The sequence below is a fragment of the Oncorhynchus keta genome, chromosome 4, assembly GCF_023373465.1.
Source record: "Oncorhynchus keta strain PuntledgeMale-10-30-2019 chromosome 4, Oket_V2, whole genome shotgun sequence".
NCBI lineage: Eukaryota > Metazoa > Chordata > Actinopteri > Salmoniformes > Salmonidae > Oncorhynchus > Oncorhynchus keta.
Window position 1 is genome coordinate 17,193,196 of NC_068424.1, and position 13,842 is coordinate 17,207,037.

Here is a 13,842-nt window from a genome sequence, read left to right on the forward strand (position 1 = left end):
CTGATCTATTTCCGGTGCAGGCAGTGTGTGTTTCTGGCTTTCTGGGGGAATTTTTAAAAAGGCGAGGGGAGCTACAGGGGTTGGCCTTGACAGGTGCCGCCCTCCCACCCCCCACCCACCTCCACCCGACCCCGATTCCAAGACAGATGGGACGCACAGGACCTGTCATGCTGAGTTGTGTGTGTGTCCCTGTGTCTCTGTGTCTCTGTGTCTCTGTGTGTCTGTGTGTCTGTGTGTCTGTGTCTCTGTGTCCCTGTGTCTCTGTGTCTCCGTGTGTGTCTGGACAGGGGTAGAGTCTCAAAGAGAGACTGTGATGCTCCATTTGCTAAATGAATCAGGCCCTGTTTTTACAGCTACCCCCTGACTCCCCCAGGCTCTACTAAATTCCTTCAACTATACCTTTAACCCCCTCCTCCCCACACCTCTCTCTATCCCTGCATTCTTCCACTGAACTGCCCTGTATGTGTGTCTCTCAGGTGAGAGACAGAAAGAAACAAGACAAAGACAAACAGTGTATAAGTGACAGAGTATGAATAACTGTAGAACAACTATATAGGAATAACTGTAGAACAACTATATAGGAATAACTGTAGAACAACTATATAGGAATAACTGTAGAACAACTATATAGGAATAACTGTAGAACACTATATAGGAATAACGGTAGAACACCATATAGGAATAACTGTAGAACACCATATAGGAATAACTGTAGAACACCATATAGGAATAACTGTAGAACACCATATAGGAATAACTGTAGAACACCATATAGGAATAACTGTAGAACACCATATAGGAATAACTGTAGAACAACTATATATGAATAACTGTAGAACAACTATATATGAATAACTGTAGAACAACTATATATGAATAACTGTAGAACACCATATATGAATAACTGTAGAACACCATATATGAATAACTGTAGAACAACTATATAGGAATAACTGTAGAACAATATATAGGAATAACTGTAGAACACCATATAGGAATAACTGTAGAACAATATATAGGAATAACTGTAGAACACCATATAGGAATAACTGTAGAACACCATATAGGAATAACTGTAGAACAATATATATGAATAACTGTAGAACACCATATAGGAATAACTGTAGAACACCATATAGGAATAACTGTAGAACAACTATATATGAATAACTGTAGAACAACTATATATGAATAACTGTAGAACAACTATATAGGAATAACTGTAGAACACCATATAGGAATAACTGTAGAACAACTATATATGAATAACTGTAGAACACCATATAGGAATAACTGTAGAACAACTATATATGAATAACTGTAGAACAACTATATATGAATAACTGTAGAACAACTATATAGGAATAACTGTAGAACACCATATAGGAATAACTGTAGAACAACTATATATGAATAACTGTAGAACACCATATAGGAATAACTGTAGAACACCATATAGGAATAACTGTAGAACACCATATAGGAATAACTGTAGAACAACTATATATGAATAACTGTAGAACAACTATATAGGAATAACTGTAGAACACCATATAGGAATAACGGTAGAACACCATATAGGAATAACTGTAGAACACCATATAGGAATAACTGTAGAACACCATATAGGAATAACTGTAGAACACCATATAGGAATAACTGTAGAACACCATATAGGAATAACTGTAGAACACCATATAGGAATAACTGTAGAACACCATATAGGAATAACTGTAGAACACCATATAGGAATAACTGTAGAACAACTATATATGAATAACTGTAGAACAACTATATATGAATAACTGTAGAACAACTATATAGGAATAACTGTAGAACAACTATATATGAATAACTGTAGAACACCATATAGGAATAACCGTAGAACAATATATATATATATATATATATGTGTGTGTATGGAGAATGTGTGCATGGAGTATGGAGTGTGTGTGTGTGTGTGTGTGTGTGTGTGTGTGTGTGTGTGTGTGTGTGTGTGTGTGCGTGTGCGTGCGTGCGTGCGTGCGTGCGTGTGTGTGTGTGGAGTATGTATTTATGGAGTATGTGTGTATAGAGTATGTGTGTGAGTGTGTGTATGGAGTAGGTGTGTAATACTCTTAACACTCATAACACTCTTCCTGGGGTCTACATAGAACATGAAACATGACATAATACTCTTCCTGGGGTCTACACAGAACACGAAGCATGACATAATACTCTTCCTGGGGTCTACACAGAACATGACATAATACTCTTCCTGGGGTCTACACAGAACATGACATAATACTCTTGCTGGGGTCTACACAGAACATGAAACATGGCAATACTCTTCCTGGGGTCTACACAGAACATGACATAATACTCTTCCTGGGGTCTACACAGAACATGACATAATACTCTTCCTGGGGTCTACACAGAACATGAAACATGGCAATACTCTTCCTGGGGTCTACACAGAACATGAAACATGACATAATACTCTTCCTGGGGCTACACAGAACTTAATACTCTTCCTGGGAACTACACAGAACATGACATAATACTCTTCCTGGGGTCTACACAGAACATGAAACATGGCAATACTCTTCCTGGGGTCTACACAGAACATGAAACATGACATAATACTCTTCCTGGGGCTACACAGAACTTAATACTCTTCCTGGGGTCTACACAGAACATGACATAATACTCTTCCTGGGGTCTACACAGAACATGGCATAATACTCTTCCTGGGGTCTACACAGAACATGAAACATGACATAATACTCTTCCTGATGTCTACACAGAACATGACATAATACTCTTCCTGGGGTCTACACAGAACATGACATAATACTCTTCCTGGGGTCTACACAGAACATGACATAATACTCTTCCTGATGTCTACACAGAACATGACATAATACTCTTCCTGGGGTCTACACAGAACATGAAACATGACATAATACTCTTCCTGGGGTCTACACAGAACATGACATAATACTCTTCCTGGGGTCTACACAGAACATGACATAATACTCTTCCTGGGGTCTACACAGAACATGACATAATACTCTTCCTGATGTCTACACAGAACATGACATAATACTCTTCCTGGGGTCTACACAGAACATGACATAATACTCTTCCTGGGGTCTACACAGAACATGAAACATGACATAATACTCTTCCTGGGGTCTACACAGAACATGAAACATGACATAATACTCTTCCTGGGGTCTACACAGAACATGAAACATGACATAATACTCTTCCTGGGGTCTACACAGAACATGACATAATACTCCTCCTGGGGTCTACACAGAACATGACATAATACTCTTCCTGGGGTCTACACAGAACATGGCATAATACTCTTCCTGGGGTCTACACAGAACATGACATAATACTCTTCCTGGGGTCTACACAGAACATGACATAATACTCTTCCTGGGGTCTACACAGAACATGACATAATACTCTTCCTGGGGTCTACATAGAACATTAAACATGACATAATACACAACATTAATAGACAAGACCAGCTCAAGGGCTGAACTACATGAATGGGTGTGTGCATGTGTGTGTATGTAAGTACCCCTCCTGCGCATATATGCTAGTCTGTATGTTCCTGCTTGTGTGTGTATGTGTGCTGCTGTCCCTGTGTGAGTGGGATGCTGGACTAGCAGGATTGATGGTATTTATAAAGTGGAGCTGGACTCTGACCTCTAAATACTTAAAGACAGACTCTGCATCCAACATCTTTATGTGCAGAGGGAGGGGGCAGTAGGAACACTCTGTGTGTGTGTGTGTGTGTGTGTGTGTGTGTGTGTGTGTGTGTGTGTGTGTGTGTGTGTGTGTGTGTGTGTGTGTGTGTGTGTGTGTGTGTGTGTGTGTGTGTGTGTGTGTGTGTGTGTGTGTGTGTGTGTGTGTGTGTGTGTGTGCCTGTGCACGTGCGTTACTGCTACAGACATTCATGACGTTGATGTGTGCATGTTTTTACCAGTGTGTGTTTTTGTAATCATGTACTTCACAGTGTGTATTGTATAGACCTATACTCTTGTGTTCTTGGGGCCTGTCCGTCTGTCTGTCTGTTAGGGGGGTGCTGATTGTCTACAAAGGTAGTCAAGCAGGGAGTTTTAAATAATGTGAAAACAGCTTGGTCCCAGTGGGAGAGGGCTCAGAAAGATTCTTCCGAGTTAGATAGCAGGGAGGGGGGCGGGGAAGGGGGGGAGGGCAGGGTTCATAGCATTCACGTAGATTAATCTGGTCATTCTATGTCATGGAAAGAGCAGGTGTTCATAATGTTTTGTACACTCAGTGTACATTTATCAATTACATCTAATGCTGCATGGAGGAAGTTTGAGCATGAAGTTACACACAAACACCTACTTACTAATACACACAGAGACACTCACTCCTGACACCTACTGACTAATACACACAGAGACACTCACTCCTGACACCTACTGACTGATACACACAGAGACACTCACTCCTGACACCTACTGACTAATACACACAGAGACACTCACTCCTGACACCTACTGACTAATACACACAGAGACACTCACTCCTGACACCTACTGACTAATACACACAGAGACACTCACTCCTGACACCTACTGACTGATACACACAGAGACACTCACTCCTGACACCTACTGACTGATACACACAGAGACACTCACTCCTGACACCTACTGACTGATACACACAGAGACACTCACTCCTGACACCTTCTGACTAATACACACAGAGACACTCACTCCTGACACCTTCTGACTAATACACACAGAGACACTCACTCCTGACACCCTGACACCTCACTCCTGACACCTTCTGACTAATACACACAGAGACACTCACTCCTGACACCTTCTGACTGATACACACAGAGACACTCACTCCTGACACCTTCTGACTAATACACACAGAGACACTCACTCCTGACACCTACTGACTAATACACACAGAGACACTCACTCCTGACACCTTCTGACTGATACACACAGAGACACTCACTCCTGACACCTACTGACTAATACACACAGAGACACTCACTCCTGACACCTTCTGACTGATACACACAGAGACACTCACTCCTGACACCTTCACTCCTGACACTGACTACACACAGAGACACTCACTCCTGACACCTTCTGACTAATACACACAGAGACACTCACTCCTGACACCTACTGACTAATACACACAGAGACACTCACTCCTGACACCTTCTGACTGATACACACAGAGACACTCACTCCTGACACCTACTGACTGATACACACAGACTCCTGACACCACTCACTCCTGACACCTTCTGACTGATACACACAGAGACACTCACTCCTGACACCTTCTGACTGATACACACAGAGACACTCACTCCTGACATCTACTGACTAATACACACAGAGACACTCACTCCTGACACCTACTGACTAATACACACAGAGACACTCACTCCTGACACCTTCTGACTAATACACACAGAGACACTCACTCCTGACATCTACTGACTGATACACACAGAGACACTCACTCCTGACACCTACTGACTGATACACACAGAGACACTCACTCCTGACACCTTCTGACTGATACACACAGAGACACTCACTCCTGACACCTACTGACTAATACACACAGAGACACTCACTCCTGACACCTACTGACTGATACACACAGAGACACTCACTCCTGACACCTACTGACTGATACACACAGAGACACTCACTCCTGACACCTACTGACTAATACACACAGAGACACTCACTCCTGACATCTACTGACTAATACACACAGAGACACTCACTCCTGACACCTACTGACTGATACACACAGAGACACTCACTCCTGACACCTACTGACTGATACACACAGAGACACTCACTCCTGACACCTACTGACTAATACACACAGAGACACTCACTCCTGACATCTACTGACTAATACACACAGAGACACTCACTCCTGACACCTACTGACTGATACACACAGAGACACTCACTCCTGACACCTACTGACTGATACACACAGAGACACTCACTCCTGACACCTTCTGACTGATACACACAGAGACACTCACTCCTGACATCTACTGACTAATACACACAGAGACACTCACTCCTGACACCTACTGACTAATACACACAGAGACACTCACTCCTGACACCTCTGACTGATACACACAGAGACACTCACTCCTGACACCTACTGACTGATACTGACACAGAGACACTCACTCCTGACACCTACTGACTAACACACAGAGACACTCACTCCTGACATCTACTGACTGATACACACAGAGACACTCACTCCTGACACCTACTGACTGATACACACAGAGACACTCACTCCTGACACCTTCTGACTGATACACACAGAGACACTCACTCCTGACACCTACTGACTAATACACACAGAGACACTCACTCCTGACACCCAACGCTCAGCAGGAGTGAGAGAAAAGAAAGTAACAGATGGAAAGAGAGAACGTGAGGAGTGAAAGAGGATGAGAGGGGGGAAGAGAGAGAATGAGAGGGTGAAGAGAGAGAATGAGAGGGTGAAGAGAGAGAATGAGAGGGTGAAGAGAGAGAATGAGAGGGTGAAGAGAGAGAATGAGAGGGTGAAGAGAGAGAATGAGAGGGGGAAGAGAGAGAATGAGAGGGGGAAGAGAGAGAATGAGAGGGGGAAGAGAGAGAATGAGAGGGGGAAGAGAGAGAATGAGAGGGTGAAGAGAGAGAATGAGAGGGTGAAGAGAGAGAATGAGAGGGGGAAGAGAGAGAATGAGAGGGGGAAGAGAGAGAATGAGAGGGGGAAGAGAGAGAATGAGAGGGGGAAGAGAGAGAATGAGAGGGGGAAGAGAGAGAATGAGAGGGTGAAGAGAGAGAATGAGAGGGTGAAGAGAGAAAGACAATAAAATAAAGAGAGAAAGAATGTTAGGTAGAGAGAGGGAGACTGGAGACTGTGACATCACCTCTCATCTTGTGAGGGGACCCTGTCTCAACTGGCTTAAAAACACCTCCTGTTTCTCAGCTCACACACTATATGAAAACACTACACACCCACTCTCTAAAAACTACACACACAGTCACACACTCACACAGGCCTAACACACAACCTCATACAGGCCTAACACACAACCTCACACAGGCCTAACACACAACCTCACACAGGCCTAAGACAACCTCACCACACATTCTCTCTCTCTGCTACCTGTTTTTGGTAGTTTTCCTCGCTACTTTCCTTCCATTTATAGCATGAGGTCAGTGATAAAGTAGTCTACAGTACTACAGCCAAGAGATGAAAGCCTACCATTGACTATGTACATACCCAGCTTGCGACAGAGCTGCAGGAGTTGTGACTCGTTTCTCTCTCTCTCTCTCTCTCTCTCTCTCTCTCTCTCTCTCTCTCTCTCTCTCTCTCTCTCTCTCTCTCTCTCTCTCTCTCTCTCTCTCTCTCTCTCCTCTCTCTCTCTCTCTCTCTCTCTCTCTCTCTCTCTCTCTCTCTCTCTCTCTCTCTCTCTCTCTCTCTCTCTCTCTCTCTCTCTCTCTCTCTCTCTCTCTCTCACACACACACACACACAGACACACACACATCCTTACCTTCCCCTCACAAGAAAAGCAGCCCTTTCCCCAATTACAGGACCATAACTCCTGCGTCACAGGAATGTGGTGTCATGGGGAGAAGAGCTGAGAGTCAGGGAGGAGGCCCCATTCACAGCAACCCCAGTCCCCTCCCCTGGCCAGGCCCCACCACCAGGCTTCAGGGTCACATTCTCCAGGCAGACCCCCTCTCAGTTCCTCTCTGTCCCCGAGAGTGATACACACTACCACTACACACCCTTATTATTCACTAGTCCATCAAATCACATCTTTTATTTGGCACATGCGCCGTGAACAACAGGTGTAGACCAACAGTGAAATGTTTACTTCACGGGCCCTTCCCAATAATGCAGAGAGAAATAATAGAAAAATGATAGCACAAGGAATAAATCCACAATGAGTAACGATATCTTGGATATATATGTGGAGGGGTACGAAGGTAATTGAGGTAGATACAGTGCCTTGCGAAAGTATTCGGCCCCCTTGAACTTAGGCGACCTTTTGCCACATTTCAGGCTTCAAACATAAAGATATAAAACTGTATTTTTTTGTGAAGAATCAACAACAAGTGGGACACAATCATGAAGTGGAATGACATTTATTGGATATTTAAAACTTTTTTAACAAATCAAAAACTGAAAAATTGGGCGTGCAAAAATTATTCAGCCCCTTTACTTTCAGTGCAGCAAACTCTCCAGAAGTTCAGTGAGGATCTCAGAATGATCCAATGTTGACCTAAATGACTAATGATGATAAATACAATCCACCTGTGTGTAATCAAGTCTCCGTATAAATGCACCTGCACTGTGATAGTCTCAGAGGTCCGTTAAAAGCGCAGAGAGCATCATGAAGAACAAGGAACACACCAGGCAGGTCCAAGATACTGTTGTGAAGAAGTTTAAAGCCGGATTTGGATACAAAAAGATTTCCCAAGCTTTAAACATCCCAAGGAGCACTGTGCAAACGATAATATTGAAATGGAAGGAGTATCAGATCACTGCAAATCTACCAAGACCTGGCCGTCCCCATCCATCTTCCCATCAATTTTAACCATCTTCCCTGTCCCTGCTGAAGAAAAGCAGGCCCAAACTATGATGCTGCCACCACCATGTTTGACAGTGGGGATGGTGTGTTCAGGGTGATGAGCTGTGTTGCTTTTACGCCAAACATAACGTTTTGCATTGTTGCCAAAAAGTTCAATTTTGGTTTCATCTGACCAGAGCACCTTTTTGCAGTGGTTTGCAGTGGTCTGGTTCCCAATCAGAGGCAGCTGTTTATCGTTGTCTCTGATTAGGGATCATATTTAGGCAGCCTTTTCCCACTGGGGATTTGTGGGATCTTGTTTTTGTGTAGTGCCTGTGAGCACTGCATTGACTTCACATTTAGTTTGTTCTGTATTGTTTTGGTTTCATTTATTAAACATGTGGAACTCTACGCACGCTGTGCCTTGGTCCGACCATTATTACGACAAACGTGACATCGGGTGATAATTTATTTCTGTGCCAATGTGTTTGGATGTTATATAAACCTTAAATGCATGAACAACAACTCACTGGCAGCGGTGACATTGGCGGGCACACTGGCCAGGGCCCCTGCGTTGGTGCTGGCCACACACTGGTACCTGCCCAGGGTGAGGTTAGTGAGGGCGGGGATGAGCAGAGTGCCAGGCTCCAGTACCACCCCCAGTTCCCCAACAGCCCCGGCAACCAGCTCGTGTCCGTTTAGCCACCAGCTGATGTTGGCTGAGGGGGGTTGGGTGCTGCACCTCAGAATCACACTTCCCCCTAGCTTCTGGACCACCGACAGAGGCTCCTCTGTGAACACGGGTACTTCCTCTGATAGAGAGGGATGAGAGAGGACGAGGGATGAGAGAGGACGAGGGATGAGAGAGAGATGAGAGACACTGTCGTACACCTATTTAAACTGTGTGAAGTCATCCTATTCTCCATCTACCTACATGGGATTGAATCCTTACTTCTGATGTTAGTATCTTTCTAACTATTCCTGTTTCACTGTTGAGATGTTGTGACATCACATGACCAATGCTCTACTCACCAGTGGCACCATTGATGGTGGCGCCGCCCTGTAGGCAGCACAGCAGCACTGCACTCAGAGCACACAGCACACGTGCCCGTCGCTTTCTCATCCACGGAGTCCAGTCTAATGTTCCAGACATCTTCCATACACTACCCCCTGGTGGAGGGAGAGAGAGAGGGAGGGAGAGGTCAGATGGTCATACACAGATTTAAGACACTCAAAACAAACAGTGTGAATCCACTGAATCACAAATGGGCACACACACACACTCAAATACACACACCCTCTCACACACACACACTCTCTGTCTCACGCACACACACATACACACACCTTATTTTATTCTGCCACTAAACCAACAACCACTCAAACCACTGACAAATCCCATGGCAACGCCATAAACAAACCTCCACATACAGGTACATATACATACATACACCAGCCACACACGCGCAGCAGAAATGTACACACCACATACACACACAGCGGAAACACACACACACATATACACACCCCACTGAAAGGTAGAGCCCAGGTAAAGGTCCTGCTCACAGCGCTCAGGAACACAACTCCTGCCCAGACACAAACAAAACCTCTCTTTTCTGTCAGCCCCCATGCCAGCACTGACCCCCTCACCACTCATCCCCCTTTCAGCCCCTTCATCAAAGAGGCGCCCTCATTCTGCGGGGGTTAACCCGACTCTCCCCCACTCAGGTGTAACTGATACAGGTAGAGGATATGGGGGAGCAGGAAGGGGACAGAGAGCCTGTATTCACCACACAAAGAACAACTGAATACAGGGAGGACAGGGAGGGGAAAGGGGGGAATAATAGTATTGCAGCAGTGTGTGTGTGTGTGTGTGTGTGTGTGTGTGTGTGTGTGTGTGTGTGTGTGTGTGTGTGTGTGTGTGTGTGTGTGTGTGTGTGTGTGTGTGTGTGTGTGTGTGTGTGTGTGTGTGTGTGTGTGTGTGTGTGTTCATATGGATATTAGTGTATAGATAGTGTGTAAGATAGAGGGAGAAATAAGGCCAGAGAGCAAGAGAGAATGATATAGGGGGCTGGTAATGGTCAGTCTATTAACAGTTAATGCAGAGCGGGGAGCTTTTCTCTGCCTTGTCGCTCTGCCAAGTTTCCCAAATTCTTCCCTGTCAGGTTAAACTAACAACTTCCCATCAGGATGAGGAGGGTGGTCCACAGCTCATGGAGAAAATCTCTCTCTCTCTCTGTCTCTCTCTGTGTCTCTGTCTCTGTCTCTGTCTCTGTCTCTGTCTCTGTCTCTCTCTCTCTCTCTCTCTCTCTCTCTCTCTCTCTCTCTCTCTCTCTCTCTCTCTCTCTCTCTCTCTCTCTCTCTCTCTCTCTCTCTCTCTCTCTCTCTCTCTCTCTCTCTCTCTCTCTCTCTCTCTCTCTCTCTCTCTCTCACACACTCACACACTCACACACTCACACTAGCATGCGAACACACACATCCTCATACATAAACAAACACACGGTACTACACAGGCTCATACACACTGCATACTCATACATGCAAGAATACATAAACACATTAACACTCTCGCACACAAACACACACACACAAGCAAACACACACACACACAAGCACACACACAAGCTGGCCCTGATCCTATCGTTGCAAGGGAATGATTGATGAAGCTTCAGGCTTTAGTGACAGAGCCTAACGACCAAAAACACAGAGTAGCAAACACACTCACACACATGCACACACTTGTGTGCACGCAGGGGGAGAGCAGGACAGAGAGAGTGGAAAATATTACGCCGCAACATAATTATATTCCAATGGCACTTTGGTGAAACCATTTTCTTTGGTTGGTGGGCACAGGATTCTAAGCAAAACAGCTGCTAATAGATAGTTGTCCACTATTAATAAACAACTTCCATAAAGTATAAACTAAAGTCATCAAGACATAGATGAGGATCCTATATGAACACAAACTCTTTGATTCTCCATTAATCTCTTACCCGTCTCTCTCCACCCAGAACCCAGACCCAAACCCAAACCCTGACTCCTGACCTAGAACCCTGACTCCTGACCCCAAACCCTGACTCCTGACCCAAAACCCTGACCTAAAACCCTGACTCCTGACCCTGACTCCCTACCTAGAACCCTGACTCCTGACCCAAAACCCTGACTCCTGACCTAGAACCCTGACTCCTGACCCAAAACCCTGACTCCTGACCCAGAACCCTGACCCTCTTTCCATCTACATGGGCTGGATCACATGAGCTCTGTCTGAACATACTGGAACATGTACTTTAGCTCTCTCACACACACACACACACACACACACACACACACACACACACACACACACACACACACACACACACACACACACACACACACACACACACACACACACACACACACACACACACACACACACACACACACACACACACACACACACACACACACACACACACACAGGGGAAAGAAAGTGACACACACCCCTCTCTCATCTAGGGAACCAACCACCTGTGGGTCCCAATGAGGAGAGCCACGAATCCTCAATAGACACACAAGCAAAATTGTAAGACCCACACACACACACACACACAGACAAAAACATTTTCACTGCAGACTAACAACCATATTCACACGGTTTCACATGATTCATCATGGTTTAAAAACACTCTTCTTCTTCCATGAGTACCTCTCCAACATCATCTCTGCCTAAAAGCAGCCTCCTCTCTGGCTCTTGCTCTTCTAGATCCATTCATCAGAACAGACTGTATTTGCTTAGCAGATACCATGCCTCAGGGTGACAAGCTGGCCTCAACACCACTTTTTCCATCCATCCATTCCAGCAGAGATAGAAAGGGACCAGAGAGAGACCATAGAGTGGGAGAGAGAGAGAGAGAGGGCACAGCAAGAGAGAGAGAGAGAGAGAGAGAGAGAGAGAGAGAGAGAGAGAGAGAGAGAGAGAGAGAGAGAGAGAGAGAGAGAGAGAGGGGAGAAAGGGCACAACAAGAGAGAGAAAGAGAGAGAGAGAGAGAGAGAGAGAGAGGGGAGAGAGAGAGGGGAGAAAGGGCACAGCAAGAGAGAGAGAGAGGGAGAGAGAGAGAGGGCACAGCAAGAGAGAGAGAGAGAGAGAGAGAGAGAGAGAGAGAGAGAGAGAGAGAGAGAGAGAGAGAGAGAGAGAGAGAGAGAGAGGGGAGAAAGGGCACATCAAGAGAGAGAGAGAGGACACTGCAAGAGAGAGAGAGAGAGAGGGAGGGCACAGCAAGAGAGAGAGAGAGAGAGAGAGAGAGAGAGAGAGGGGGAGAAAGGGCACAGCAAGAGAGAGAGAGAGAGAGGGGGCACAGCAAAGAGAGAGAGAGAGGGGCACAGAGAAGAGAGAGAGAGAGAGAGAGAGAGAGAGAGAGAGAGAGAGAGAGAGAGAGAGAGGGCACAGCAAGAGAGAGAGAGAGAGAGAGGGGGCACAGCAAGAGAGAGAGAGAGAGGGCACAGCAGAGAGAGAGAGAGAGAGAGAGAGAGAGAGAGAGAGAAGGGGCACAGCAAGAGAGCGAGAGAGAGAGGGGGGGCACAGCAAAGAGAGAGAGAGAGGGCACAGCAAGAGAGAGAGAGAGAGAGAGAGAGAGAGAGAGAGAGAGAGAGAGAGAGAGAGAGAGAGAGAGAGAGAGAGAGAGAGAGAGAGAGAGAGCAGAGAGAGAGAGAGCAGAGAGAAAGAGAGAGAGAGAGAGAGAGACTAATGAAGCCTTCTTCTTTTCTTTCCTGTCCTCTCTCTCTCCTCTGTATCCCAGAGCAGAGGGAGGCTGATGAAGACCAGAGACACACACACAGACAGGTCCTCTGATTTAGGACAGAAGAATAAGAGTCTGTTGCAAATAGCCTGGAGTTAACCTCAGGAAGAAATTAGGGCTAGGAATAGCCAGGAACCTCACAATACTTACGCGCCGATATTATATATATTTCGATTCTCACGATTCTATATGTATTGCAAACTGTGATTTTATTGTGATTTGATGTCCCAAACATATTGCTCACCATGTCTTCTGCAGAAGGACAAGAGAGAGTCATGAGAAAACAAGTTTTAATCAGTCATGGAAATAAAAGTGATGAAAACTAATTGTCTCCCTATTTACAGTGCCTTGCGAAAGTATTCGGCCCCCTTGAACTTTGCGACCTTTTGCCACATTTCAGGCTTCAAACATAAAGATATAAAACTGTATTTTTTTGTGAAGAATCA

General features: G+C 45.3%; 1 protein-coding gene and 1 long non-coding RNA gene across 2 annotated transcripts in view; both read right to left on the minus strand.

Annotated features, from left to right (window-relative positions):
* Positions 1-13,842, minus strand: part of LOC118370088 (brother of CDO) — a 61,598-nt gene that overhangs the window by 25,442 nt on the left and 22,314 nt on the right. The window contains exons 2-3 of the mRNA XM_035754884.2: positions 9,651-9,788; positions 9,149-9,430 (exon numbers count right to left, since the gene is read on the minus strand). Coding sequence (XP_035610777.1) covers positions 9,149-9,430; positions 9,651-9,771 — 403 coding nt within the window. The 5' untranslated portion in view covers positions 9,772-9,788. The remainder of the gene's footprint in view (positions 1-9,148; positions 9,431-9,650; positions 9,789-13,842) is intronic.
* LOC127919334 (uncharacterized) lies at positions 4,140-6,121 on the minus strand. Its single transcript, XR_008102577.1, has 3 exons — positions 5,342-6,121; positions 4,641-4,718; positions 4,140-4,523 (listed from the first exon to the last, which is right to left on the minus strand). It is a non-coding gene; the product is annotated as an uncharacterized LOC127919334 (long non-coding RNA).